Source organism: Crassostrea angulata, unplaced genomic scaffold, assembly GCF_025612915.1.
Source record: "Crassostrea angulata isolate pt1a10 unplaced genomic scaffold, ASM2561291v2 HiC_scaffold_94, whole genome shotgun sequence".
NCBI classification, from domain to species: Eukaryota; Metazoa; Mollusca; class Bivalvia; order Ostreida; family Ostreidae; genus Magallana; species Magallana angulata.
The window spans coordinates 61,124-87,868 of record NW_026441649.1 but is presented as its reverse complement, the minus strand read 5'-3'; the positions used below and the strand labels follow the sequence as shown (position 1 = coordinate 87,868).

Here is a 26,745-nt window from a genome sequence, read left to right as displayed (position 1 = left end):
ATTTGATTGAAACTAAAACTCGAATGATAAATCCTAAGTTACAACTGGTCCTTCGCATTTCTACAAATAACAACTCAGAAGAGAACTTATTTTCCGGTTCCTCGTGACCTCTCTGGTCAATGGCGGAAACAAAAATATATACAGACCCGAAAAGAAGAACGCCGAACACGACAAAACAAAAAATTTTAACCAGAAGTTCACCCCATAAATACACTTAATACCCCAATTTTGTGGACGATTTAATTAAATGTTTTTAAAATGAATAATAAACCATTGCAATTGTTTTAAGTGGTGGCTGTTTTTACTTTTATAGGATGTCCTGGAGGGTTTTACGGGCCGAACTGTTCTAAAGCTTGTCCAGATACCAATTGTTACTGTCACTTAGAAACGGGCACCTGTCAGGGCTGCAAGCATGGGTATCAAGGGTACCTGTGTAAATCAGGTAATGCATGTTCTATTACACATTTTTAAACATTTGGACTATACATAGATACTAAAGTATGGTTTTAGTGTAACTGATTTACAATGTGTACGATATTTATGTTACGTAAATATTACCTGTAACGGTAGAACTTCATCTTTTAGTAAATAAACGAACACCACCATTTCTATAAACCAAGATATACCAGATTGTGTGATTCTGCATTATATACTAACTCCACCAATGAAGTAGTGACTTTTCTCTCTGTGCAACGATTTACTGTTTGTTGGATTAAAAAAAAATAACAATATTGATACTCAACGATCACTGCTAATTCCAAGCTCAGGCCTTAAAATATTTTTGTTACCAATTTTCAATGTAAGGACATTGACAAAACCTGAGACTTTCAAAAAAGCTGACATAGAAACAAAATTGATTTGTATTGGAATATGATTTAGAAATACAATACCTTTTAATCAAACAAAATGATAATGTATAAAACAAACAGGCACAAAGCAAGAAGAAAAAAATGAAGTTACTGACAATTTAAGACAATACAGCTACTTTAATGTTTCATGTGTTTTAGAATATATTCATAGAGATAAAGTGCGCCTAGTATCTTGAGTTTTAGTAATATTCGTAATAAAAAAACAAGATTTGTCGCCAACGTTTTTGATTAATGGCAAAAAAAAAACCCGAGCTTACTACAACCCTTTTGTGTTGCCATTCAGAACGCAAACTTTTACTGCGTTATAGTTTTTTTGGTATTAGTTTACTGTTAACACCATGCAAGTATACATTTTAAAAATTTTTCTGGGAAAAGTGTTCAGTGATGTTGGTTTGCATACATTTTTAGTTACTGTTCCATAATATTGACCAACTTATAATGTGCAAGTAAACATCGTATTTCTTCAATAGCGTGTGGTCGAGGATATTATGGTGCTGAGTGTCAACAAGAATGTGGACACTGCCGTGACTTAACTCAGTGCGTTAACACCAACGGGTCATGCTCAACTGGGTGCGAAGCTGGGAATCGTGGTGAAACATGTGACACACGTAAGTGGAAAATTAATTCACTAACGGGTCATATTTAATAGGATGCAAAATTGGTTATGATGGGGAAACATGTAAAGCATGTGAGTGGAAATTTAATATATATTAAGAAATAAGAGAAAAACAATTTTTACTTACATTTTAGTTGACGAAATGGCAAGCATCTATTTTAAAAGTATCTAGCTGACAGATGTAAGTATAATTTATACGCTATCTATTACTTTCAGCTTGCCCATACGGATTCTTTGGACCAGATTGTGTTCACGAATGTAACAACACCTGTGATGGTTGTAACAGATTCAATGGTTCTTGTGATTCTGGGTGTAAGCCCGGATGGCAGGGATATGAGTGTCAAGATGGTAATGAAGTGCACCCAGAATGTTTAAGTTGATCTATTGAGAGAACATCTAAGTTACATGAGTAAAACATGTTTAAAGTTTATAGATGAATTATTTTTTTCAGTAATTACACATAAGTTATAAGTATTAAAGAAAAATTATGTATGCTACATATTGCCAATTAGTGTGTATATGTTAATATAGCTAAAGAGATTGGTCTGTATACAATGTTGTTTATCTTTAAGACAATTAATAATAGTTTCAAAGTCATTATATTAGAATGATATTTTATTGGATAAAGTCATTGAATAACTAAGTGCTTGCTTAGGGTAACGCACTTAAAAAATGTTATATAGTAATAAAATGACTTTTTTTTCATAGTAAAATATATAAACAACAAATACAAGCAATAAAAAAAGTATATATACTATTACACAAAATCTATGGACTCCCTCTCTTTTAGTCTAATGCCAGTAAACTTTTCCAATCGGATTTTTACTTATAGCGTTAACAAATCAAATATCAGCCAAAAAAAAAATGGTTCAATATGATTTTATGCTCGTTTAAATTAGTTGCTATTGAATCCATTCCTTGGATATCATTCACAAAAAAATGTAGGATGGTTTAAAACATAACACGTTTTTTGCTCACCAGCTTGTGACAAGGAATCATTTGGTGATAACTGCAGTAAAACATGCGGACACTGTCGTGACGTCAACCACTGTTCCAATATTAACGGAACATGTTTGACTGGATGTGATGTTGGTTATCACGGGGGCTTGTGTAAAACACGTAAGTAATAACGCTCAACAAGGTCTGACTTCATACTCAACCTGCTCTCTATAAAATGTTTGAGGATCATTTTAAGCAAAACACAATTTAATTCATCAAGAGAAATTAATTTAAACTTTTTTGTTATAGTTCAGAATTATTGATTTATCACATTTAGATATTACATCCATCAGTACAACTTTCATATAATGTTGTTATGATGTACATTTACCTTCTCTAAAAATAAAATGATAAAATGTTAAACTGGCTGGAACCGACTGAATAGAAATGTTGTCTCCTTCAATCATCTGTTAGTTGCCAATATTTCACTCATTCAATGACAGAATGCCAAAGTCGGATTCTATGTACGTATTTGCTTCATAATCCATGTGTTTAATGTAGCTTGCCCTTCCGGATTTTTTGGAGAAGATTGTGCTGACAGATGTAACGACACCTGTAATGGTTGTAACAGATTCAATGGTTCTTGCGATTCTGGGTGTAACCCCGGATGGCAGGGATATGAGTGTCAGGATGGTAAATTTGTTATTTGTTAAAAATGTATACTGTATGCATGTATACAATGTCCTCCTTAGCTCATTCACCTTTGTCGACTGAAAATGGATTTATTAAATGGTGAAGTAGGAAACGAAACGGCAAAAATTCTGAAGCGGTCTTTAACAAATTATTTTGTAAAGATTAAAAAAATACCAAAAGAACCCTTTTCCCCACAGTTTAAAATTCAGAAACATAACCATTAAAATAGTATTTCCTTTAAAGAAAAAGTGCATAAATGACAGACAGGAGTTTTCTGAGCAAGTAGTATAGCAGCGATTATCCAAATATTGTGCTGTGAGTTGCACAGCCTTATCGCACACGTCAGGCGGACTAATTAACCTGGATATCGTCGAGTAACCTCTTGATGTGTGGGGGTACTTCGGAAGAAACCGTCTTTCCAACATGTCTCACAAACGCCTCCGGAATCACTGTTTCGGTCGCTGGCGTCGCAGTTGCTAAAGGCTGGCCCTGCCGAAAAATGGGTTCCTTCTGCGTGAGGTTCACAGCTTACCCCTCGTTCTGGAATTGTTGAATAGCATTGAAGGAATTAACCATACAGGAAATTCATCTATGGTTTAAAAAAAAGTCAGACATCTTGCCAGTAATTTCACAATCAAGCAACCCACGGAAAATGGAGGTAAACGCACGCGACGTACCGAGAAATCTTGCACTGAGGGAGAGTTTGATTTAAACATGGGCATTTTGGTCTGTCTAGCACTGACGTGGAATTTTCCTTTGAAATAGTGCAATTGTACTTCATTTTTCTGCAAAAAGTCGTTATGTAGGAACATGTCATGTTGTTTATTTTTAAGACAATTAATATTAGTTTCAAAGTCATTATATTAGAATAATATTGTTTTTGGATAAAGTCATTGAATAACTAAGTGCTTGCTTAGGGTAAGACACTTAAAAGATGTTATATAATAATACAATGACTTTATTTTCAAAGTGAAATATATAAACAACAAATACAAGCAATAAAAAAATTATATATACTATTACACAAAATCTATTGACTCCCTCTCATTTAGTCTACTGCCAATGAATTAAAATAGAAAAATTTCAAATGTTTATGAATTACAAACATATATATAAATGTATGTAAACTTTTCCGATCGGATTTTTACTATTAGCGTTAACAAATCAAATATTAGCAAAAAAAAAAAGGTTCAATATGATTTTACACTCGTTTAAATTAGTTGCTATTGAATCCATTTCTTGGATATCATTCACAAAAAATGTAGGATGGTTTAAAACATAACACGTTTTTTGCTCACCAGCTTGTGACAAGGAATCATTTGGTGATAACTGCAGTAAAACATGCGGACACTGTCGTGACGTCAACCAGTGTTCCAATATTAACGGAACATGTATGACTGGATGTGATGTTGGTTATCACGGGGGCTTGTGTAAAACACGTAAGTAATAACGCTCAACAAGGTCTGACTTCATACTCAACCTGCTCTCTATAAAATGTTTGAGGATCATTTTAAGCAAAACACAATTTAATTCATCAAGAGAAATTAATTTAAACTTTTTTGTTATAGTTCAGAATTATTGATTTATCACATTTAGATATTACATCCATCAGTACAACTTTCATATAATGTTGCTGTGATGTACATTTACCTTCTCTAAAAATAAAATGATAAAAAGTTAACTGACTGGAACCGACTGAATAGAAATGTTGTCTCCTTCAATCATCTGTTAGTTGCCAATATTTCACTCATTCAATGACAGAATGCCAAAGTCGGATTCTATGTACGTATTTGCTTCATAATCCATGTGTTTAATGTAGCTTGCCCTTCCGGATTTTTTGGAGAAGATTGTGCTGACAGATGTAACGACACCTGTAATGGTTGTAACAGATTCAATGGTTCTTGCGATTCTGGGTGTAACCCCGGATGGCAGGGATATGAGTGTCAGGATGGTAAATTTGTTATTTGTTAAAAATGTATACTGTATGCATGTATACAATGTCCTTCTTAGCTCATTCACCTTTGTCGACTGAAAATGGATTTATTAAATGGTGAAGTAGGAAACGAAACGGCAAAAATTCTGAAGCGGTCTTTAACAAATTATTTTGTAAAGATTAAAAAAAATACCAAAAGAACCCTTTTCCCCACAGTTTAAAATTCAGAAACATAACCATTAAAATAGTATTTCCTTTAAAGAAAAAGTGCATAAATGACAGACAGGAGTTTTCTGAGCAAGTAGTATAGCAGCGATTATCCAAATATTGTGCTATGAGTTGCACAGCCTTATCGCACACGTCAGGCGGACTAATTAACCTGGATATCGTCGAGTAACCTCTTGATGTGTGGGGGTACTTCGGAAGAAACCGTCTTTCCAACATGTCTCACAAACGCCTCCGGAATCACTGTTTCGGTCGCTGGCGTCGCAGTTGCTAAAGGCTGGCCCTGCCGAAAAATGGGTTCCTTCTGCGTGAGGTTCACAGCTTACCCCTCGCTCTGGAATTGTTGAATAGCATTGAAGGAATTAACCATACAGGAAATTCATCTATGGTTTAAAAAAAAGTCAGACATCTTGCCAGTAATTTCACAATCAAGCAACCCACGGAAAATGGAGGTAAACGCACGCGACGTACCGAGAAATCTTGCACTGAGGGAGAGTTTGATTTAAACATGGGCATTTTGATCTGTCTAGCACTGACGTGGAATTTTCCTTTGAAATAGTGCAATTGTTCTTCATTTTTCTGCAAAAAGTCGTTATGTAGGAACATGTCATGTTGTTTATTTTTAAGACAATTAATATTAGTTTCAAAGTCATTATATTAGAATAATATTGTTTTTGGATAAAGTCATTGAATAACTAAGTGCTTGCTTAGGGTAAGACACTTAAAAGATGTTATATAATAATACAATGACTTTATTTTCAAAATAAAATATATAAACAACAAATACAAGCAATAAAAAAATTATATATACTATTACACAAAATCTATTGACTCCCTCTCATTTAGTCTACTGCCAATGAATTGAAAAAGAAAAATTTCAAATGTTCATGAATTACAAACATATATATAAATGTATGTAAACTTTTCCGATCGGATTTTTACTATTAGCGTTAACAAATCAAATATCAGCAAAAAAAAAAGGTTCAATATGATTTTACACTCGTTTAAATTAGTTGCTATTGAATCCATTTCTTGGATATCATTCACAAAAAATGTAGGATGGTTTAAAACATAACACGTTTTTTGATCACCAGCTTGTGACAAGGAATCATTTGGTGATAACTGCAGTAAAACATGCGGACACTGTCGTGACGTCAACCACTGTTCCAATATTAACGGAACATGTTTGACTGGATGTGATGTTGGTTATCACGGGGGCTTGTGTAAAACACGTAAGTAATAACGCTCAACAAGGTCTGACTTCATACTCAACCTGCTCTCTATAAAATGTTTGAGGATCATTTTAAGCAAAACACAATTTAATTCATCAAGAGAAATTAATTTAAACTTTTTTGTTATAGTTCAGAATTATTGATTTATCACATTTAGATATTACATCCATCAGTACAACTTTCATATAATGTTGTTATGATGTACATTTACCTTCTCTAAAAATAAAATGATAAAAAGTTTAACTGGCTGGAACCGACTGAATAGAAATGTTGTCTCCTCCAATCATCTGTTAGTTGCCAATATTTCACTCATTCAATGACAGAATGCCAGAGTCGGATTCTATGTACGTATTTGCTTCATAATCCATGTGTTAAATGTAGCTTGCCCTTCCGGATTTTTTGGAGAAGATTGTGCTGGCAGATGTAACGACACCTGTAATGGTTGTAACAGATTCAATGGTTCTTGCGATTCTGGGTGTAACCCCGGATGGCAGGGATATGAGTGTCAGGATGGTAAATTTGTTATATGTTAAAAATACATACTGTATGCATGTATACAATGTCCTCTTTAGCTCATTCACCATTGTCGACTGAAAATGGATTTATTAAATGGTGAAGTAGAAAACGAAATCTTACACACCCATTCTAAAAGTAGCTCTATCCCTACTCACCCCTGGGTAAGGGAAATGTTTACCTAACCTATCACAGAAGTATCTTTCATTACTCGGGCGTACGTAGTGCTGTACACTGGCGGCATAAAAAGGGTCAGTTCTATTGTACACCTGACCTCCTACTGCATTTGTATCCTCTTAAACTTGGGTCCCAGGTATATCAGCCTCCCTAGTTCCCTTGCCCTCCGAAACATCCATGAAACTCGTCATTCGAGAGCCAACCCTAGCCAAACCAAATGACCAATGCTTAGTGTGTTAATAGTTATATTTGAATTTTATCAACTGTGTGTACCTGTGTGTACCTGTCTGCAGCCTGTGTCGACTGCAGGGAAACAGCCCTACTATAGGCATAGATCAGTATCAGGACATATCTCGAGGCTGCGACCTGTGGTTCGGATAAAGCCCTAGGATACGTCACACAAATAGAGTCCTGTCCTTTTTTGTGATTTACAAGTTTAGTATGTTATAGATGGGTAATCCTTCTAAATATATGTATTTATTGACTCGTGATTGTAGGGTTAGTTTTATACCAACTTTTTATCATGGATAGATATACTATATAAACACATTTATCAGACCGATCTACAACACCTAACACAAACACGTTACAAAACCCAGGCGTAAAGTATTTCGACCCCCCCCCCCCTTCCTTTCTCTGAGACATGTTTTTGTTTAACTTGAAGTTCTTATTTAAAGCCATTTTCCCATCCTAAATCTAAGTACTATAGTTATCTAACATAAAAACATAAGAAATCGCTATATAAAAGAGTCTCGTACAATGAACCGTAGTTTTATAAACAAAACTCTGTCGATATTTCATTTATGTAAAGTGATCTTCAGACTCCGATGTTTGACAGCAAGCATGTGGAAAATTAAACATTTACAAAAAGCATTACCGCTAAATACATGGAATTTTATTAATATCCACCCGATATATATATATATATATATATATATATATATATATATATATATATATATATATATATATATATATATATATTATTTTTGAAGAAAATCGGTTGTAAGTTTTGAACTGACAAGCAAGAAATCTACGCTATCAAGTAGAACGTTAAAAATTCCATGTTGCGCGTTAGATGAATGGCGGGATCTAGGATGTATTGATAATTTGCCTTCCACTCTCCTTTCATGTATAAACCGGTATATCGACAGATACAGTTGATGGCATTTACATCTCGGTGATCGGGCCATTGACCATGCAGTGTGGCTCTTTATCGTGCCGCTGCCTACATGAATCTTGGCACCATATCTCTGCATTCATAGTCTATTAAAAGACAGGAAACGTTCTATTCTTAATTCGGGATTTTTAGAGGGTGGCTATTTAAGGTTTTGTTGTGTGTTTTGTTTGTGTATTGGATTCAATACTTTTCAATACAGACAATTGCAAAAAGCATGAAGTCAAACGGGAAGAATAAATTGACCAAAAAGGGGTTAGAATTCAAATTGTTTCTAAAATTTCTAAAATCCGTTGACATTTGCAACCAGAATATAAACATTTCTGATAAGCGTTAGGATTTATTTATATTACTATGAAGTTTAATGTATTTCTCCAATCCATAGATAAACTTTTTTATGTACCGTTATGTTTTTAATTACCAAAGCATGATGTGTTGATATACATCCCGAGAATGACTCTATACTGTGTGTTTATCTTCACAGTCAATGTCGCCCTCAACAAACCAGCGTACCTACAGAACTCATGGAGAAGTGACAGATATGACGCCAGTAACGCTGTGGACGGAGGTAAATCAGACCTGAGGATGAATGGAGGTCAATGTGCTAGATCATATGATAAACAAACCGCCACCTGGTGGGTGAACCTGACCACCATCCACAGCATCCACCACATCACCATCTACTTCAGGACGGACAAAAATCTACAGGGTATAGTCACATTTTATGCTTTTATATTTACCCTCAGAAAACAGTTCTGTTAAAACTCAAATTATGTTTATTTCCACTGACTATTATATTTAAGAATTATCCTATTGTGTTTGATGTACACGTTCGTACCACGATTTGACTATACCAGTTAAAATAGTTTTTGCATATTTATTTTGTTTTTTTTTCTATGCTGCCGTGCATTGTTTATACACAGTAGCTCCTTTGTTTTCCACGTTTGTTTAAATACCAATAATCCTTCATGTTTGTATCGCTTATCGGACGAAATATTGAACACAAGTTGATTCTGAAATTTCGTCAGAATACTGCTTTTGCACCCGCTTTAAAACTTTAAAAACACCACATTATTCATGTATTTTTATTCTACATAGCGACCGACTGTTTAATGCTTTAAAAATACATACACGTAACTAAAGGATTCTAAGGGTTTGAGAAATATGTTAAGACTGTAAAAATATACTAAGATACTTCTCATATGATTTTATGGGAAAATATGATTCTTCGTGACATTTACAATGTACAAGAATATACAAGAAATGCGCTTTTAGTGAAACAACTTAAAACTACAAACTTCGCCGATACTGGCAGTCAAAGGCAAAAAAAATAAATCCGAGAATAGGAGAATTATTCAAATAAAAAAAATGATAATCACTTGGCCGATTTATGTATTAAATTAGAGAGAGAGAGAGAGAGAGAGAGAGAGAGAGAGACAGCTATATGTAGTTCCGTTTTGTGGTCTATCTCTGACCATCCCTTGTTAGTTGTGTTATACTATTGGATACAAGAAAGAGTTATGTCTCTAGCCGGGACTCGATTTTATTCTTTATGTGGCAATCACCCTTGACAGATCGATGTCTATTCTCGCCACAGTCACATGGAGGGAGGGGGTTACACTGAGGTATTTACCTTGGTGAATAATTTCGTTATTTGTAGATTGTGACATTCACTGGTCAATAAAAGTAATTAATATTTTATCCATAAATTTTCAATTTTATAATTTTGTTCTTAAATTTGTGATATAGGCATAAATGGGATAATATATGATAGTTATTAAAACACAAAGGACTATGCATGTATATGATAATGGCCTAAAATGGCCCCTTAAATGAACAATAATATTTTACTGTAATTCTTTGTTTTCTTTGTACAGATATATAGGTGATGTTTTTACATAATATTTATTTTGATTCAACTGACCACAATTTAGAAATATGACATCGTATAGACTACCTTTTCCCGCCTTTTTTGCATTTTTAGTATAAAGCACCTTGTTTTCAAGCAGTTTTTCTTTCAGAAAACAAAGGGCGCATGCTTGAACAAAGAAAATATTTTAATCAGAGATGTATCTAGCCAAGACTAATAAAAGACAAAAAAAACGCGTCCTTGTTCAAGCATGCGCTCTATATTTCCCATTCATAAAAAGATCACAAAAATGTCCATTTTTGACCGATTTTAATTGAATTTTAGAAATAGCGTCACTTCTGACGTCATATACTGCCAGTGAGTGCAAATAAATCAAATAAATAGGTGAAAAATTATATTCTACGTTAGCTTTTCTAAATTAAACTTAACATTTTATTGTACCCGAAACACTTAAAAAAATGTCAAATTTTGGGGGCTAAATTTAACTCGTATAATATAAAGGTCTTTCAATTTCCTATGCAATTTCGGATCTTTGTAGGTTGTCTTTGAAAAAAATAGTAACAAGTTTAACGAATACACGGGGTATTATAAATGTAGAACTTTTTCTACAATAAATGTTAAGCATATGTAAATATATCACTTTAACACAAAGAAATAAATGCGAAGGGGATTGGAAAGAATGAACATATTGACAATGCATATATTAAAGCTGACATGAATTCATAAATACGAATTATTTCCCTTTTATCTCCGACTACCGCCATATTAGTTGTCGATTTCTATTGTTCTGCTCATCGCTACACACCCCCTATATAAGGCCGAGAGCACTATTCATGCTTCACAGCATTCAGGTATTTGATTCACCCGAACACGTTACCTTGGACGAAAAGACGTGTATAAACACGTTGGGAACAAAAATAATATGACAACCACTTCACTGGCAAGGCATATCCAATGAATGACGAAACAAAACAGACTGAAATCCAGCCACAGATACTTCGAAATCCTCGATAAGTGAAGACCGTTTTCCTGTGTATATTATAACATCGCACATGCGCAAACTACACACTGTGGCAAAGCAAGCAATGTCAATGATCGCATGGATTTTAGAAACGTAGCGTTTTTGTAGGAACGGATAGAAACGATGTTACGTTGTTACTTTCTTGGATTGACTATCGTTTAGCTATTGTGTTGGATGTACTGCCGACGGGGTTTTAAAAATGATGCCGACGTTATGCATTCTGTATGAACGACACACGTGTTCGATGTGCATGTGAAGTAAGGCAGCACTATCTGTGCAAAATATTACGGATACCTTGGAAATTCTTTCAAAGAATAAATATATTTTGTATTTTATTGATTGTTGTTTCCTTTATTATTTATTACATTTAACTACATTGTGTAAATCATGCATTTAAAGTCCGTGCAACCTGAATGCCTCGATCAGAAGGCAACCGACCGTAACTTGCTCAACCGGTATATATACCCCAGTGACAGTAGAGGAGCGATCGAAACTAATATGGCGACCAAATGCTTTTATGAATTCATGTCAGCTTTAAGGACTAAAAACATGCAAACCTTTTGTTTATTCCACTGCTTATCGTTTTATGTACTACCTACACACAACTCCACAAGAATTCCATTACAATAATATTTTTAGGATTTTTTATAGACCGTGTTGCAATAACGATATTGTTTAATTTATCTAGCTTCTTTATCAGTTCATCTTTGATCGTGATTCCTTTTGTAGACTTTTATGCTGGTTTGTCAAATTACTTCCTTGGATTATCGGTGTACGTCTCCAACACAACAGACATACTACAGGGAACACTGTGTTACAAGGACGACAACTTTACAGCACTCACCATACCTGCTGTCTTAACCACCACCTGTCCTATACATGGACAGTATGTTATCTACTACAACGAGAGACAACCAGGAGTTACCTACCCTAGAGGGTACTCTGCTACAGTAATGAGTGACCTCTGTGAAGTGGAGGTGTATGGTGAGTGTTCCTTATTCCTTGAATTCAACATTGAATACTGATGTTGTGGGTGTACATATGTCAATAAAATATCAATGCACGTTTGGAGCAGCAATACTGCGTCCAGTGACGCTTGCCTTGTAATGATAAGAGTCTAAAATTACGTCTAATACTAGGACGTATTTAAACTCACTTGTAATTTGCAATATAATGCAGGATTGTTATAGTACTGATACGAACACATGCATGCGCTTTTATCAAATCCCCTGTATCATCAGTAGTTAAGAAACCAACCAACATGACTAGCATTTGATAAACCAAGAATAGCGCCCTATTGTACCCGCTTAAGACACAAAAGGAAGCATAATGCGCTGGTGTGTGATACAAGAGGCCAGCTTTGCTGTTGTCATTCTTCAAAATAAAGATGAGTCTATGATCCCTAAACAGGAGTAGTTACGCAGAAAACCAGTAATCAGGTGCAGCATGCGCGGTACAATGAGGAGCCACATTCAGAGACCTGAAAACGTTGGCATAGACGAGCGGATGATTGTCGGAGAATGGGAATATGGTTGTCACGTCAGACAATTGACAAAAACGAAAAACAGCCATAAGACAGCGGTGAATATAATACTAGATTCTGAAGTCATTACTCATAGGTTTGGGAGTCGAGTGAAATGAAATTGTAAATCAACAGACTGAATTGGTATATATTATTTTAAAGATTAAAATATCAAAGCGATGGGGGGTGGGGGGGTAGAGAGATACGTTGCAGACTTATATCTTATACATGTATATGAGCTAATAATCAAAGTAGGTGGGGAATAGTTTTTTTACCCCCTTTTTTGGGAGTTGATTTTGATCAACTCTCCTATGCACTTACTCGGGCAAAACGAAAGTGAAACAGTGTTTGGACCTAAGCACAAATCAATACCGCTGACAACACTTAGTTCTTGAAAATAACCGATAAAGTCGATGCTATGTATTCTGAAGCATTGTTTTTCAAGAAAATATATTTCATTACCATGAAAATAGTAAGATTTTAAATTGTACAAACAGTTTAAATATTTTTTAAAGTCGTATGCATTCCTACGCTACAGCTCAATGAAGTCTCGTTCAACCAGACGCTTGGCTGTCTCCGTTAATATCCGACAAAACAGAGGCTCTCTTGCTTGTCGGAGATAAACGGAGACAGCTGAGTGTTTGGTTGAACAAGACAAGAGTTCAATCTTGCCTGGATCCATAAAAAAATTTCTCGGAAATATTTCGATTACTGATACTTCTTGTCATGCAAAATCACAGTATTGTTGATTTTGAATAAATGATAATCGACAAAATCAACTCCCGTCAGTACTTCAGTACTTTGATTTTATTTGAAAAACGAAAACTGGTAATCATTTGTGTAGTGATACTTTATCACCGTACATTGTCAAACGTGATTTTGATGTACCTGAGATAATATTTAGCGGCATGATATATATACTCTTTTAATTAAATGTAAAGGGCATGATATATATACTCTTTTAATTAAATGTTTTTAAAATGAATAAGAAACCATTACAATTGATTTAAGTGGTGGCTGTTTTTACTCTTTATAGGATGTCCTGGAGGGTTTTACGGGCCGCACTGTTCTAACGCCTGTCCAGATACCAATTGTTACTGTCACTTTGAAACGGGCACCTGTCAGGGCTGCAAGCCTGGGTATCAAGGTTACCTTTGTAGATCAGGTAATGCATGTTCTAGTAAACATTTTTAAACATTTGGACTATACATGAATACTAAAGTATGGTTTTAGTGTAACTGATTTACAATGTGTACGATTTTTATGTTACGTAAATATTACCTGTAACGGTAGAACTTCATCTTTTAGTAAATAAGCGAACACCACCCTTTCTATAAACCAAGATATACCAGATTGTGTGATTCTGCATTATATACTAACGCCACCAATGAAGTAGTGACTTTTCTCTCTGTGCAACGATTTACTGTTCGTTGGATTTTTAAAAAAAATTAATAATATTGATACTCAACGATCACTGCTAATTCCAAGCGCAGGCCTCTAAATCTTTTTGTTATCAATTTTCAATGTTAGGACATGTGTTTCAGAATATATTCATAGAGATAAAGTGCGCCTAGTATCTTGAGTTTTAGTAATTTTCGTAATAAAAAAACAAGATTTGTCGCCAACGTTTTTGATGAATGACCAAAAAAAAACCAAGCTTACTACAACCCTTTTGTGTTGCCATTCAGAACGCAAACTTTTACTGCGTTATAGTTTCTTTGGTATTAGTTTACTGTTAAGTTAACACCATGCAAGTATACATTTTAAAAATTTTTCTTGGAAAAGTGTTCAGTGATGTTGGTTTGCATACATTTTTAGTTACTGTTCCATAATATTGACCAACTTATAATGTGCAAGTAAACATCGTATTTCTTCAATAGCGTGTGGTCGAGGATATTATGGTGCTGAGTGTCAACAAGAATGTGGACACTGCCGTGACCTAACTCAGTGCGTTAACACCAACGGGTCATGCTTAACTGGGTGCGAAGCTGGGAATCGTGGTGAAACATGTGAAACACGTAAGTGGAAAATTAATTCACTAACGGGTCATATTTAACAGGATGCAAAATTGGTTATGATGGGGAAACATGTAAAGCATGTGAGTGGAAATATAATATATTTTAAGAAAGAAGAGAAAAACAATTTTAACTTGCTTTTTAGTTGACGAAATGGCAAGCGTCCATTTTAAATGTATCTAGCTGACAGATGTGAGTATAATTCATACGCTATCCATTACTTTCAGCTTGCGCATTCGGATTCTTTGGACCAGATTGTGTTCACGAATGTAACAACACCTGTGATGGTTGTAACAGATTCAATGGTTCTTGTGATTCTGGGTGTAACCCCGGATGGCAGGGATATGAGTGTCAAGATGGTAATGAAGTGCACCCAGAATGTTTAAGTTGATCTATTAAGAGAACATCTAAGTTACATGAGTAAAACATGTTTAAAGTTTATAAATGAACAACTATTTTTTTTCAGTAATTACACATAAGTTATAAGTATTAAATAAAAATTATGTAGGCTACATATTGCCTATTAGTGTGTATATGTTAATATAGCTAAAGAGATTGGTCTGTATACAATGTTGTTTATCTTAAAGACAATAAATAATAGTTTCAAAGTCATTATATTAGAATGATATTTTTTTGGATAAAGTCATTGAATAACTAAGTGCTTGCTTAAGATAACGCACTTAAAAGATGTTATATAGTAATAAAATGACTTTTTTTCAAAGTAAAATATATAAACAACAAATACAAACAATACAAAATTATATATACTATTAAATAAAATCTATGGACTCCCTCTCTTTCAGTCTACTGCCAGTAAATTAAAAAAGAAAAATTTCAAATGTTTAAAAATAATAAACATATATATAAATGTATGTAAACTTTTCCGATCGGATTTTTACTATTAGCGTTAACAAATCAAATATCAGCAAAAAAAGGTTTAATATGATTTGATGCTCGTTTAAATTAGTTGTAATTGAATTCATTCCTTGGATATCATCAATCTAATTAAAATTAGATCCTTCACGCTCTCGTATTTGATATGTCGCTGTGAGGATCTAACAACATCCCATACGGGGTCATCTCAGATTGAACTTTGCGAAAAAAATAGCAGCCAATCAAATTTTAGAAAGATAGCCAATCATATAATCGGTTTCAAACTACTTCTCGGTTGTATCGTAAAAATGGCGGCGCTCAGTTTGGAAAGTATTGTTTTGGAAATCTTACCAGATTTTGGCGTAAGTGTACTTAAACCTGAACAGAAAGAGATAATAAAACACGCAGCAGAAAAGAAGGATTGTATAGCTGTCCTGCCAACAGGATTTGGAAAGTCTTTGCCTTTTCAACTATACGCAGCCGCTCAGAAGCGAATGAACCAGGGGCCCGGTTCAGTCCACGTTTTAGTGTGCTCTCCTTTGATAGCTTTGATGAAGGACCAGACCAAAAAAATGTCCCGCATCAGCCATTTAAACGTGGGCTACAAAGGTATTGTTACAAAATCATGACTTAAATGTATATCTATAAACGTCAATTGAACGAGGGGGGGAGGGGGGGGGGGGGGTCCGCGCCTGTATATTGTACGGTTGTATTTGTACTTAGTGATATGTAAATGTCATTGATATCAAATTGTCAGGTGAAAGTGTACATATGGATGAAAAAATCAAACGAGGAGACATTGATTTGATTTATGCATCACCAGAGACATTGGTTGGAGAACCAGAATGGAGAACAGCTTTCCAGGGGCTAAATGTTACCCTTATAGTGGTGGATGAATTTCACACAATATATACATGGTATGTTTTATGAACGGTATGAAATGTTTGTTGATATGCAATACAATCTTATCATTAGTTTAAAATTACTGCCACAACATTGCCCATATAAAACTATCAATTCTTCAGGCCATTCAAGGGACATATTTATTATCCTTCAGTTTTAATAATTAGAAAATATCTTTGCATCTCATGCTTTTAAAAGATAATACTTTATTTGGTACAAATATAATAGAAGACAGCATGTTCCTCAAGAGGTTTTTGCAATATAATTGTAAAACTGAACATTCATTCCAATTAAATATCTGTTTAAAAGGTTTAACTTTTCCACAATATGAAGCTTTTCAAAATATTTGGCAGATAATAAATGAGAATGAAATAAAGGCCCCTGGAATATCTCCTTCCTCCTACAGATTCACTGAAAAATAATGTTAGATTTTGTGAAGTTTCAAATTATTTACTACCCGTCCCAATACTACTGTTTACTTGTTACACTTCAGTATAAACAGAGCAAACTGATATTTTACCAATAACCTAGTTATATAAAATTTATTGATTTTCTTATCAGGGGTCTACAGTCAGACAAAGGAAAAGAAGCATTTAGAGGCTGGTTTGCCCAATTAGGAGAATTACGTTCATTTTATCCAGATGCCCCACTTTTAGCCCTTAGTGCAACATGCTCTTTAAAAATAAGAAAGAAAACATTAACACTTTTGAATCTGAAGGATCCTGCCGAAATTACACTATCACCAAATAAATCAAACATTAAACTTGTTGTTAAAAAAGTGCACAATTCAGTCGAGATGGCATTACTGTGGCTTGTTGATGGACTTGAGAAACTAAAGGAAGAATTCCCAAAGTCTTTAGTGTATTGCAATTCTATAAAGGATGCTTCCATTATTTATCAATATATTTTATCAGAATGTCCAAATTTGATTAGCTGTGTAGCAATGTTTCATTCAGAGTCTGCAGAAAAGACCAAAGACAAAATAATTTCTGATTTGGGAAATCCACAGAGTGACTTACGGATAATTATTGCCACAAGTGCTCTTGGCATGGGAGTGGATATTCAAGGATTTCATTCACTTGTTCTCTATGGACCTCCACTAACAGCAGTAGACCTTATCCAAGGTATCGGTCGTATTGGTAGAGATGGTAATCCATCCTGTGCTGTATTGCTGCACAATTCATACAACGTGCGTAACATTGATACTGATGTGAAATGTGTTATTCGTGATCCCAGTTGCAGAAGAGTATCCATTATGAAATCTTTTCTAAAGGACTCAGAACTGCAGGAAATTCATAGTGACATGGAAAAACACACCTGTTGTGACATATGTGAAGATGAATGTAAATGTGGTGATTGTTCACAGTTACAATTGGAAAGACTTTTGAAAAGTAGTTCTATTGAAACTGATGAAAATGTGTCAGATTCTGAATCTGAGGTGACAGATTTTGAAAGTTCAGGTGATTTTGATGAATTATGACATTAAACACACCTATCATATTGTCTCAAAAGATTAAAATACTAAAAACTCATCCTTGTAATCTTTTATTTTTACATCTTTTGCTCGTGTTAATAAAGATAATTAGCTTATGTTTTACTTCTTTATTTTTACATGTACTTAATGAGTCTTTACGTGGGCATGATTTTAACATACAGTTCACATGCTTATGCATTTACACAATGGTTAATTTCAACATTTAGTATCTACATGTACTTGACAGTCTGAGCAGTATTTTGAATTACAGTATAATCAATGTTCTGCACATTCTGCAAATAAACAGTGATATTAGGTACTTGTAAAGTTCAAATAGTCACATCTTGGTAATTAACTTATGAAGTAAACAAATGTCAACTTGCATTTAAAATTCAGTCAGTCTATTGCAGATTTGGTAATAAGATTTTTAATTATGAACAACTGCATTCTATCAGAAAAATTAAGAAGTTAATTACTATGTACATACATAGTCATTTAAACATGAGGGTCTTTCAGTCTGCAATATGGGGATGTTGGGTTATGCCTTTGAATCATTGTTGATAGTTTACTTGCACATTTGTCAAATGGGTTTCGTTCTGCAATTAAGTTTTTACATTTGATTTCCTCTTCACTCTGAACAGCATTTCTTTCCAGCAGGTCTTTCAGGACAAGTTGCACATCAGCTGTGTATGATGGCAAATGGTGAAAACCTTTACGTACACTTGCACTGCTGATTTTTTCCACATGTTTGGTCATTTCTACAAGAAGAGGGTATTCCTTTGAATGCTTGAGGATACTTTCCTTTGTTTGGTGGCCCCTGCACGCAATTTTGCTGTCTCTATTGAGCATCTCAAGATATTCATCAAGAGCAATATTGTTATTGGCACCTCCTTGCACATTCACAAAACGGTTTGCAATAAGACGCTCAGTTTGCTGAGGTGAAAGCAGCCCTGAAACAAGTGCAGTGAGGTGTATAGATCCAATTGTGTATTTCGTTTTCCCCGTTTTGTGGTAAATGGGAAGTTCATATTTCGCAGATCTTGTAGAACGTTCTCCGTCTCCCATGTCTACGGCCTCATCCAGGTTTCTGTGAATCAAAATTAATTTGAACAGCATACTGATGTAGTCCTTTAGTTTTCTTTGTTCTTTGCTCTGTGTTTTTTTCTGCACCCTAGCAATATAGTTGTGAACTCTCTCTTCGTGTGCTTTTAGAGATCCTACACAAGCATAATTTCTGTCACAGAAATGACAATGAAATCTCTGATTCTGGCGGCAAGATACCCAGTAGTTTTCTTCATGATTTGGATCTTCCAGTATTTTTCTCAAGGAGGAGAAAATGTCGTCTTCATTATCAAAGAATTCACCTTTCAATATTGTTCTGCAGGTTTCATTCAACCAGTCTATTTTGTCTTCATTGGTCATTTGCATAAAATTGTCTGGGAATGGAATTTCTGAATCCAGATCAGCAAGATGAAAATGATTTAAAAAATGTACAATGCACAAAGCATCAAGGACTGTATAAAAGAGCTGCTTGTAAGGCCTGTAAGAATTCTTCACATGTCCCTTCACATTTCTTGCATTCAGAAGGTTTCTATAGTAATACATGGTGCAAGGATCACGCCCACTTCCTGTGTCGTAGGTCAGTTTGTGGATAGCCTGATATACCAAGTAATGTATCCTTAGAATTTGCAAATTAGAATATAGTAATGATGATTATACATGTATATCAAACCCTTAATTGTATCTTTGACATTAGCCCTTCAGAAAATAAATTTTTATACAAGAACCTGAAGTAGGCATTACCATGATACATCATAATAATGACCAACATAAAACGTAACAAAAACCTTGCATACCTCTAAAAAGTTCATAAGGCGGTGGAAATCCTCAATTTTAGAGATGAAGCCTTCTAATCTCTCTGTAGGTGAATTTTCATTTTTCATTGCACACTGGGCACCATTTACTCGTTCATCTGTGAGTCTGTCACCTAAAAAATGAACAAAAATAATCATGAACAGTGCGAGGAAAAGCAAAACAAAGAAAACAGACTACATTAAATCCCATCATCAACATCAGACTCAAAAAGATATTGGTGAATACCTCCAAAAAACACTGGTTCAACCATATCTCCATCTTTAATTGGAACAAATAAGTCAGACAATGTTTTCATCAGTTGAATAATTTCTTGTGTTTTGTTCTCATTGCAATCGAACAGTCCTAGAGGGTACTAAAATTTTAAAAATATTCAATATTTATAATTGCATCTAAGTACCAGTGTTGCTGATTAAAAAAATTCTTGCATTTAAATGCTTTAGCCAAGCTTCAGCAGAAAGTTTAAATTGTATCCATACATAGCATAAAAGAAAAGATGAGCAATACCTGAGTTGTTTTAAGTCCGGCAAACTGGCTGTATTTGTGCTTGAGGTGAATTGGGTATATGTGCTGAAAATTTTGTTTCAGTTTTGGATGATGTTCAATTACAGAGGATGCAAACTGAAATGTAAGCTCTTTAAGGAGAATGTCTTGTTCATCAATCGAGGGGATAAAAGTTAGCAGAGATAGGTCAACTTGAGTGTGCACGCCGACATCAGGAGACTTAGATGTGGGAATAACTCTATCCACTACTGCATACACATTGAAAAGGTGCAAAGAAAGTGTTCCTCTTTCCGTTGTCCTATAATAAATTTTAAATTGTTAATTTTTAATGATTACCAGTACTAGTACTATTAATTATATTTGCACATTTGAATTCACAAAAAATATTTCACATCTTTCCTTCATTACATTGTAATGCACTTTTAACAGAAGAATCTGCGATATTTACCTATATGAAGGAAGAATGTTTTTATCCCAGTTATCTCCTACAAGTTGATACTTTGTTTCACCTCCATTTGCCCATGCTTCCTTGATTTGAAGTAGATTTTCACTAAGAGTTGACTCCCAGGTAGCCAGCTTCCTGTGCAGGGTTTGCGGGTGCACAGCAAGACCCAAGGTGGATAGGCACTGTATGTCCTTTTTTTATTATTAAAAAGTATCATACTGTGTAATTTACCACATGTACCATACACACAAGAATTTGAACAAAAAATACATTTCTTTTTTTCCCCTCAAATTTGATCATCTTATATATAAAGGTATTAGGCATTTAACAGAAAAAAATATTTTATAGGTTATCAAAAAGCAATGAAAATGTTAAAAGCTTTCAGGAAAGACAAACAGGTGATAAAAAAAACTGATTTAAGCTTCAGCTTGGGGAACCTAAAAGGTGCACAAAATGCTGTATGTGAAATACCTTTTGCGCACAGCCTCCATGGGTTAAAACCATTCCAATTAAGTACTGTACAACTGATAACTCCTGGCTTCTGCTATGGAGTCCTATGGCTGCTGTTATCATGATATGCATGAAATGCTTGCTTGGAATGGCAGGTGGTATGTCACAGACAATAGCAGACACTGTTGATAATAAGAGAGGACAGGAACTTTGAAGTTCATAGTAGTAATTTTCCCAAGAAAACCTTAAAAAGTCATGATGTTCCTTTTTCTGCAGAATAGACCCAGATCCTCTTTTGCAAATTTTCCTGCATTCTTCTTTAACCAGCTTGTTTGCAGCATTTATCAATACTACTTTATCTCGCTTTGCAATATTTTCAACAATTATCTGGTCTGTATTAGGACTGTGATCCACAAAGGCCTTGCAGATACTTTTGTACTCCTCAAATACAATTGTGGCAGATTTCTTTCCACTTGCATAATAAATGTTAACCTATAAAAAAATACTAACATATTAACAGAAATTCTCTACTATTTGGATGATGATTAAATATTTCATAATAGTGTAACTCAAATTTTAAATTGTCCTTACAGGATCACATCATCAAATGACAGTGCATAAACTAATCATTCTAAATTTAAATGAAAGTTTGGTAAATATACCATTATGACCCAAAATTATAATTTGATAGAATTAAACACGTCTTGTGTTATGTATAAAAGATTAAGCCTTACATCTGATCATCCAGGTATGTTTTTCTTCAGAGTCTCAACAAAATATATGATACCCTAGAGAAAAAAGTTGACATGCAGTAAATTTTTGAATAAACATCTGAATAATGTTAGTCAATTCAACTATACAATAACCAAACTGCATTACTCTATATATGGATTATGTAAAAATGTACATTATTTCTTAGAACATTTATTAATTACTGTAATGTCAATTCTTCAAATGTGTGTTGATTCTTTCAAAAAAATGATTCCAAAATGAGTTTATTTCTGGATCTGGTAATTCTGATTTAATTTATCTCTTTCCTTATTTCTCATAAAATTTCATAGAGTTTGTAAAGATAGAGTAATCAGAGCTTGGATATAATGAAAAAAAGAAGCAAATATAAAAGCACTGAAATCAACAGTTAGTAAAAACAAAAGAATTTTACAATTCGAACCATTGTATAAATACTTCAAATTTACAACTTGCATTACAGTTTTTTTAAAGTCTAGCGGAAAAAGTTAGTATCAACAGGGTTAGTATCAACAGTCTTTGTCTACATTTGCACTACTATAAACATTACTAAGATAAGCTGAACTGGAACAGAACTCATCAACTTGAATTGTAAAGGATATAGTTTTAATTTTATCAACCTCAACAGATCCATCTGTCGGCTTCACTGAACTGAAGTTAAGTGATCTCTTTGATGATAGTTTAGGCTTTTCTTCAACATTTGTAGACAGGGCTGTACAATAGCAGCAAATATCTGTTTTAACCTGGTGTTTCTAAATGCATCTATATACTAAATTGTAATTTTGTTCCTTGATTTCATTTGTTTGTTTTCAAAATCAAAACATACATACCAATCATCTCATTTTTATTTTTGATGTTGATGACACTGGATATCTGTGGATGTAAGTAATTCAATGACAAATATAGTATGGATTGTGTAAACTCATCAGTAATGTCAGAGTACTAAGAATTAAATGATACAAGTCTGGAACAACTGTAAATAATACAAGACAGGAACAATTGTATAATATCATTTTTAAAAAGTTACCTCGCACTGTTGTTTGATACTTTTATTCCCCAACTCACGGAATGGAGCTATTTTGACAGGCGATACATAAGATACTGTGGCAAGAGATTTTGCGGGGCGACTGACATTTTCAGGGCTTCGGAGCAATCTTTTGGTGATGATTTTCCGTCTGGGGGATGGCAGGGATAAGATCTGGGTCCTGTGTACGCGATCAACGCTGTCCTTAATTTTTTGTTTCGCATCATTGTTTTTTTCGTCCGTTTTTAAGATAGTTTCGATCGTTCTGTAACACTTACGACACACACCTGCATTGGAACAATTGTCGACGTCGATTGATGTTTCAGTTACCTTTTTGATACAACTCACTCTGTCCTTATTCAATCTTAATTTGTTGTTGTAAAATTTGTTAATGTTCTCCTTTCCGTCGGATGTTTTTTCAATTAGAACAAATGAAAACCCACAAACAATGCACATATCGCCAAGAAAAAAATGTTTTCTTGGCGTAATGGACTCCGCCATTTTTGTTTAGGTTTAGTTGCCTGGTTCTCACTCTAACAGGGAACCAGGCAATACTTTCGTTTGTGACACCTCGGATATTTACGTAAGCCGTGGGTAAGTCTTATACGTTCCGAACTTTCAGCCATGAGCACGGAATCGGCAATATCATTGGCTAATAGAAAGTTCAATCTGAGATGACCCCGTATGGGATGTTGTTAGATCCTCACAGCGACATATCAAATACGAGAGCGTGAAGGATCTAATTTTAATTAGATTGTGGATATCATTCACAGAAAATGTAGGATGGTTTAAAACATAACACTTTTTTTGCTCACCAGCTTGTGACAAGGAATCGTTTGGTGATAACTGCAGTAAAACATGCGGACATTGTCGTGACGTCAACCACTGTTCCAATATTAACGGAACATGTTTGACTGGATGTGATGTTGGTTATCACGGGGACCTGTGTAAAACACGTAAGTAATAACGCTCAACAAGGTCTGACTTCATACTCAACCTGCTCTCTATAAAATGTTTGAGGATCATTTTAAGCAAAACACAATTTAATTCATCAAGAGAAATTAATTTAAACTTTTTTGATATAGTTCAGAATTATTGATTAATCACATTTAGATTTTACATACATCAATACAACCTTCATATAATGTATTTACCTTCTCTAAAAATAAAATGATAAAAAGTTAACTGGCTGGAACCGACTGAATAGAAATGTTGTCTCCTCCAATCATCTGTTAGTTGCCAATATTTCACTCATTCAATGACAGAATGCCAGAGTCGGATTCTATGTTCGTATTTGCTTCATAATCCATGTGTTTAATGTAGCTTGCCCTTCTGGATTTTTTGGACAAGATTGTGCTGACAGATGTATCGACACCTGTGATGGTTGTAACAGATTCAATGGTTCTTGCGATTCTGGGTGTAACCCCGGATGGCAGGGATATGAGTGTCAGGATGGTAAATTTGTTATTTGTTAAAAATGTATACTGTATGCATGTATACAATGTCCTCTTTAGCTCATTCACCTTTGTCGACTGAAAGCGGATTTATTAAATGGTGAAGTAGAAAACGAAACGGCAAAAATTCTGTAGCGGTCTTTAACAAATTATTTTGTAAAGATTAAAAAAATACCAAAATAACCCTTTTGCCCACAGTTTAAAATTCAGAAACATAACCATTAAAATAGTATTTCATTTAAAGAAAAGTGCATAAATGACAGACAGGAGTTTTCTGAGCCAGTAGTGTAGCAGCGATTATCCGAATATTGTGCTATGAGTTTCACGGCCTTATCGCACACGTCAGGCGGACTATTTAACCTGGATATCGCCGAGTAACCTCAGAAACACCCCATGCAGTGTACATTTTGACAGATGTGCTAAGGGAGATTATAAAGTATTCCCATTTTATAAACTTAAAACCGATTCAACCGCCATGAGACTTGTGAAAGAGAACTATTTTATTAAATCATTTTCCCCAAATTTCAACAAACATTAAATATCTGTATAATCATCTTTGTTCTAATCAGTCTTTGTATTTGTAAATTTATTGATGTCGTTATGATTATATTGTGTCTAATTCAGTGTTCCCGAACTTTAACGTTTTATATTGTATTATGACGTCATGGATTTATTCCTTCCCTGAAAAGACTCTCGTTACATCATGACGTCATAGTAAACGTTTCTAAGGAAAACAAGTTCATAACTTATGTACATTTACCTGAAGAAGGATGTAAATCCAGAAAGCGCTGGTGAATAGACACTTTGGAACTGTTCATTTTCTTTTTCTTTTCTGATTATTTATACTGTGTGATATCACCTTTCACTCATTTTGAATTATATATATATATATATATATATATATATATATATATATATATATATATACAACACAAGTAATAAATTATAAAAAAAAAACTAGACACGATCTCGTTGCGAGCAACGAGGAGGTCTTCCGTGCGATTTTTTGAAGGTTATATGACCTTGACTTTGATATTTGACCCTTTATCTCCTTATTGGGGCAACCAAAAAAAATTGATGGTTGAATTTTATTAGGAACATCATTCTCAGCATTTTATTCTATATTGATTTTCAAAATAATGTTTTTTAAAATATTTGTTCTGTTTGAGGTATGTTATCAAAGTTTGGTACTTCTGGCCCCTTAAAACCCATTAAAACCCCTTAATACGGAACACATGATAAAATAATTATAATATGTTGTTAAATAAATGTGAGATGAACACATTTGCTTCCTAAACATATAACAAAACATTTTTCAGTAAAGTGCTATGGAAGAAAGACATTAGAGCCGTTTTGGTCCCTAAATTGAAGGGCCAGCCCCTTTTTCTTGGCATCATACGAAAGTTCTTTTGATATTAAACATATTTTGTTCAACAAGTGTTTAGAAATTCTTTGCCGTTTTTGAGCTATCTGGGATAAGACGTTTTAGGGGCCGACCCCTAATCTCCTTATTGGGGCCAGATAACGAAAATTTTATGATTGAATATTGTTTAAAACATCATTCTAAACATATTTTATTCTATATTGCTTTTCAAAATATTTGTCCTTTTTGAGATATATTCGATCGAAGTTTTGGACTTTTGGCCCCTTAAAACCCCTAATTACGTAACGCATAATAAAAAATTTATAATGTATAGTTTAATTAGTAAAAGATGAACATTTTTGCTTCTTAAACATGTGACAAAATATTTCTCAGTAAAGTGCTATGGAAGACAGACTTTAGAGCCCTTTTGGCCCCTAAATTGAAGGGCCAGCCCCTTTTTCTTGGCATCATACGAAAGTTCTTTTAATATTAAACATATTTTGTACAACAAGTGTTTAGAAATTCTTTGCCGTTTTTGAGCTATATGGGATATGATATTTAAGGGGCCGACCCCTAATCTCCTTATTGGGGCCAGATAACGAAAATTTTATGATTGAATATTGTTATAAACATCATTCTAAGCATCTTTTATTCTATATTGCTTTTTAAAATATTTGTCCTTTTTGAGATATATTCGATCAAAATTTTGGACTTTTGGCCCTTTAAAACCCCTAATTACGTAACGCATAATAAATTTTTTATAATGTATAGTTTTATTAGTGAAAGATGAACATTTTTGCTTCTTAAACATATTACAATATATTTCTCAGTAAA

At 34.1% G+C, this 26,745-nt stretch overlaps 4 protein-coding genes across 6 annotated transcripts; 2 read left to right on the top strand and 2 right to left on the bottom strand.

Annotated features, from left to right (window-relative positions):
* Positions 1 to 313: 313 nt before the first annotated feature.
* On the top strand, positions 314 to 24,926 carry LOC128169093 (protein draper-like; the record flags this gene model as incomplete). Its single annotated transcript, XM_052835268.1, has 17 exons — positions 314 to 442; positions 1,340 to 1,477; positions 1,702 to 1,833; positions 2,467 to 2,604; positions 2,986 to 3,117; positions 4,419 to 4,556; positions 4,937 to 5,068; positions 6,370 to 6,507; positions 6,889 to 7,020; positions 8,859 to 9,083; positions 11,995 to 12,249; positions 13,824 to 13,952; positions 14,668 to 14,805; positions 15,030 to 15,161; positions 23,913 to 24,050; positions 24,418 to 24,549; positions 24,895 to 24,926. Coding segments are annotated over 17 exons (2,390 nt in total), but the record flags the coding sequence as incomplete, so codon positions are not given.
* On the top strand, positions 15,926 to 18,071 carry LOC128169088 (ATP-dependent DNA helicase RecQ-like). The gene is made up of 3 exons (XM_052835263.1): positions 15,926 to 16,284; positions 16,433 to 16,592; positions 17,140 to 18,071. Exons 1-3 carry the CDS (start codon positions 15,984 to 15,986, stop codon positions 18,056 to 18,058), a joined length of 1,380 nt encoding a protein of 459 aa, XP_052691223.1. The 5' UTR covers positions 15,926 to 15,983; the 3' UTR covers positions 18,059 to 18,071.
* On the bottom strand, positions 18,111 to 20,572 carry LOC128169090 (uncharacterized). Of its 2 annotated transcripts, XM_052835264.1 has the most exons (4): positions 20,432 to 20,572; positions 20,153 to 20,269; positions 19,909 to 20,039; positions 18,111 to 19,708 (listed from the first exon to the last, which is right to left on the bottom strand). In XM_052835264.1, exons 2-4 carry the CDS (start codon positions 20,220 to 20,222, stop codon positions 18,548 to 18,550), a joined length of 1,362 nt encoding a protein of 453 aa, XP_052691224.1. In that variant the 5' UTR covers positions 20,223 to 20,269; positions 20,432 to 20,572; the 3' UTR covers positions 18,111 to 18,547. The 2 variants fall into 2 exon arrangements, with proteins under 2 accessions (XP_052691224.1, XP_052691225.1); XM_052835265.1 differs by lacking the exon at positions 20,153 to 20,269 and having other exon boundaries at positions 20,432 to 20,543.
* On the bottom strand, positions 21,679 to 23,826 carry LOC128169091 (uncharacterized). 2 transcript variants are annotated; one of them, XM_052835266.1, is made up of 3 exons: positions 23,098 to 23,826; positions 22,901 to 22,943; positions 21,679 to 22,111 (listed from the first exon to the last, which is right to left on the bottom strand). In XM_052835266.1, the coding sequence occupies exons 1-3, from the start codon at positions 23,593 to 23,595 to the stop codon at positions 22,092 to 22,094; spliced, it is 561 nt and encodes a 186-aa protein (XP_052691226.1). In that variant the 5' UTR covers positions 23,596 to 23,826; the 3' UTR covers positions 21,679 to 22,091. The 2 variants fall into 2 exon arrangements, 1 of the variants encoding a protein (XP_052691226.1); XR_008241497.1 differs by having other exon boundaries at positions 21,682 to 21,815; positions 22,058 to 22,111; positions 22,901 to 23,826.
* Positions 24,927 to 26,745: the final 1,819 nt, after the last annotated feature.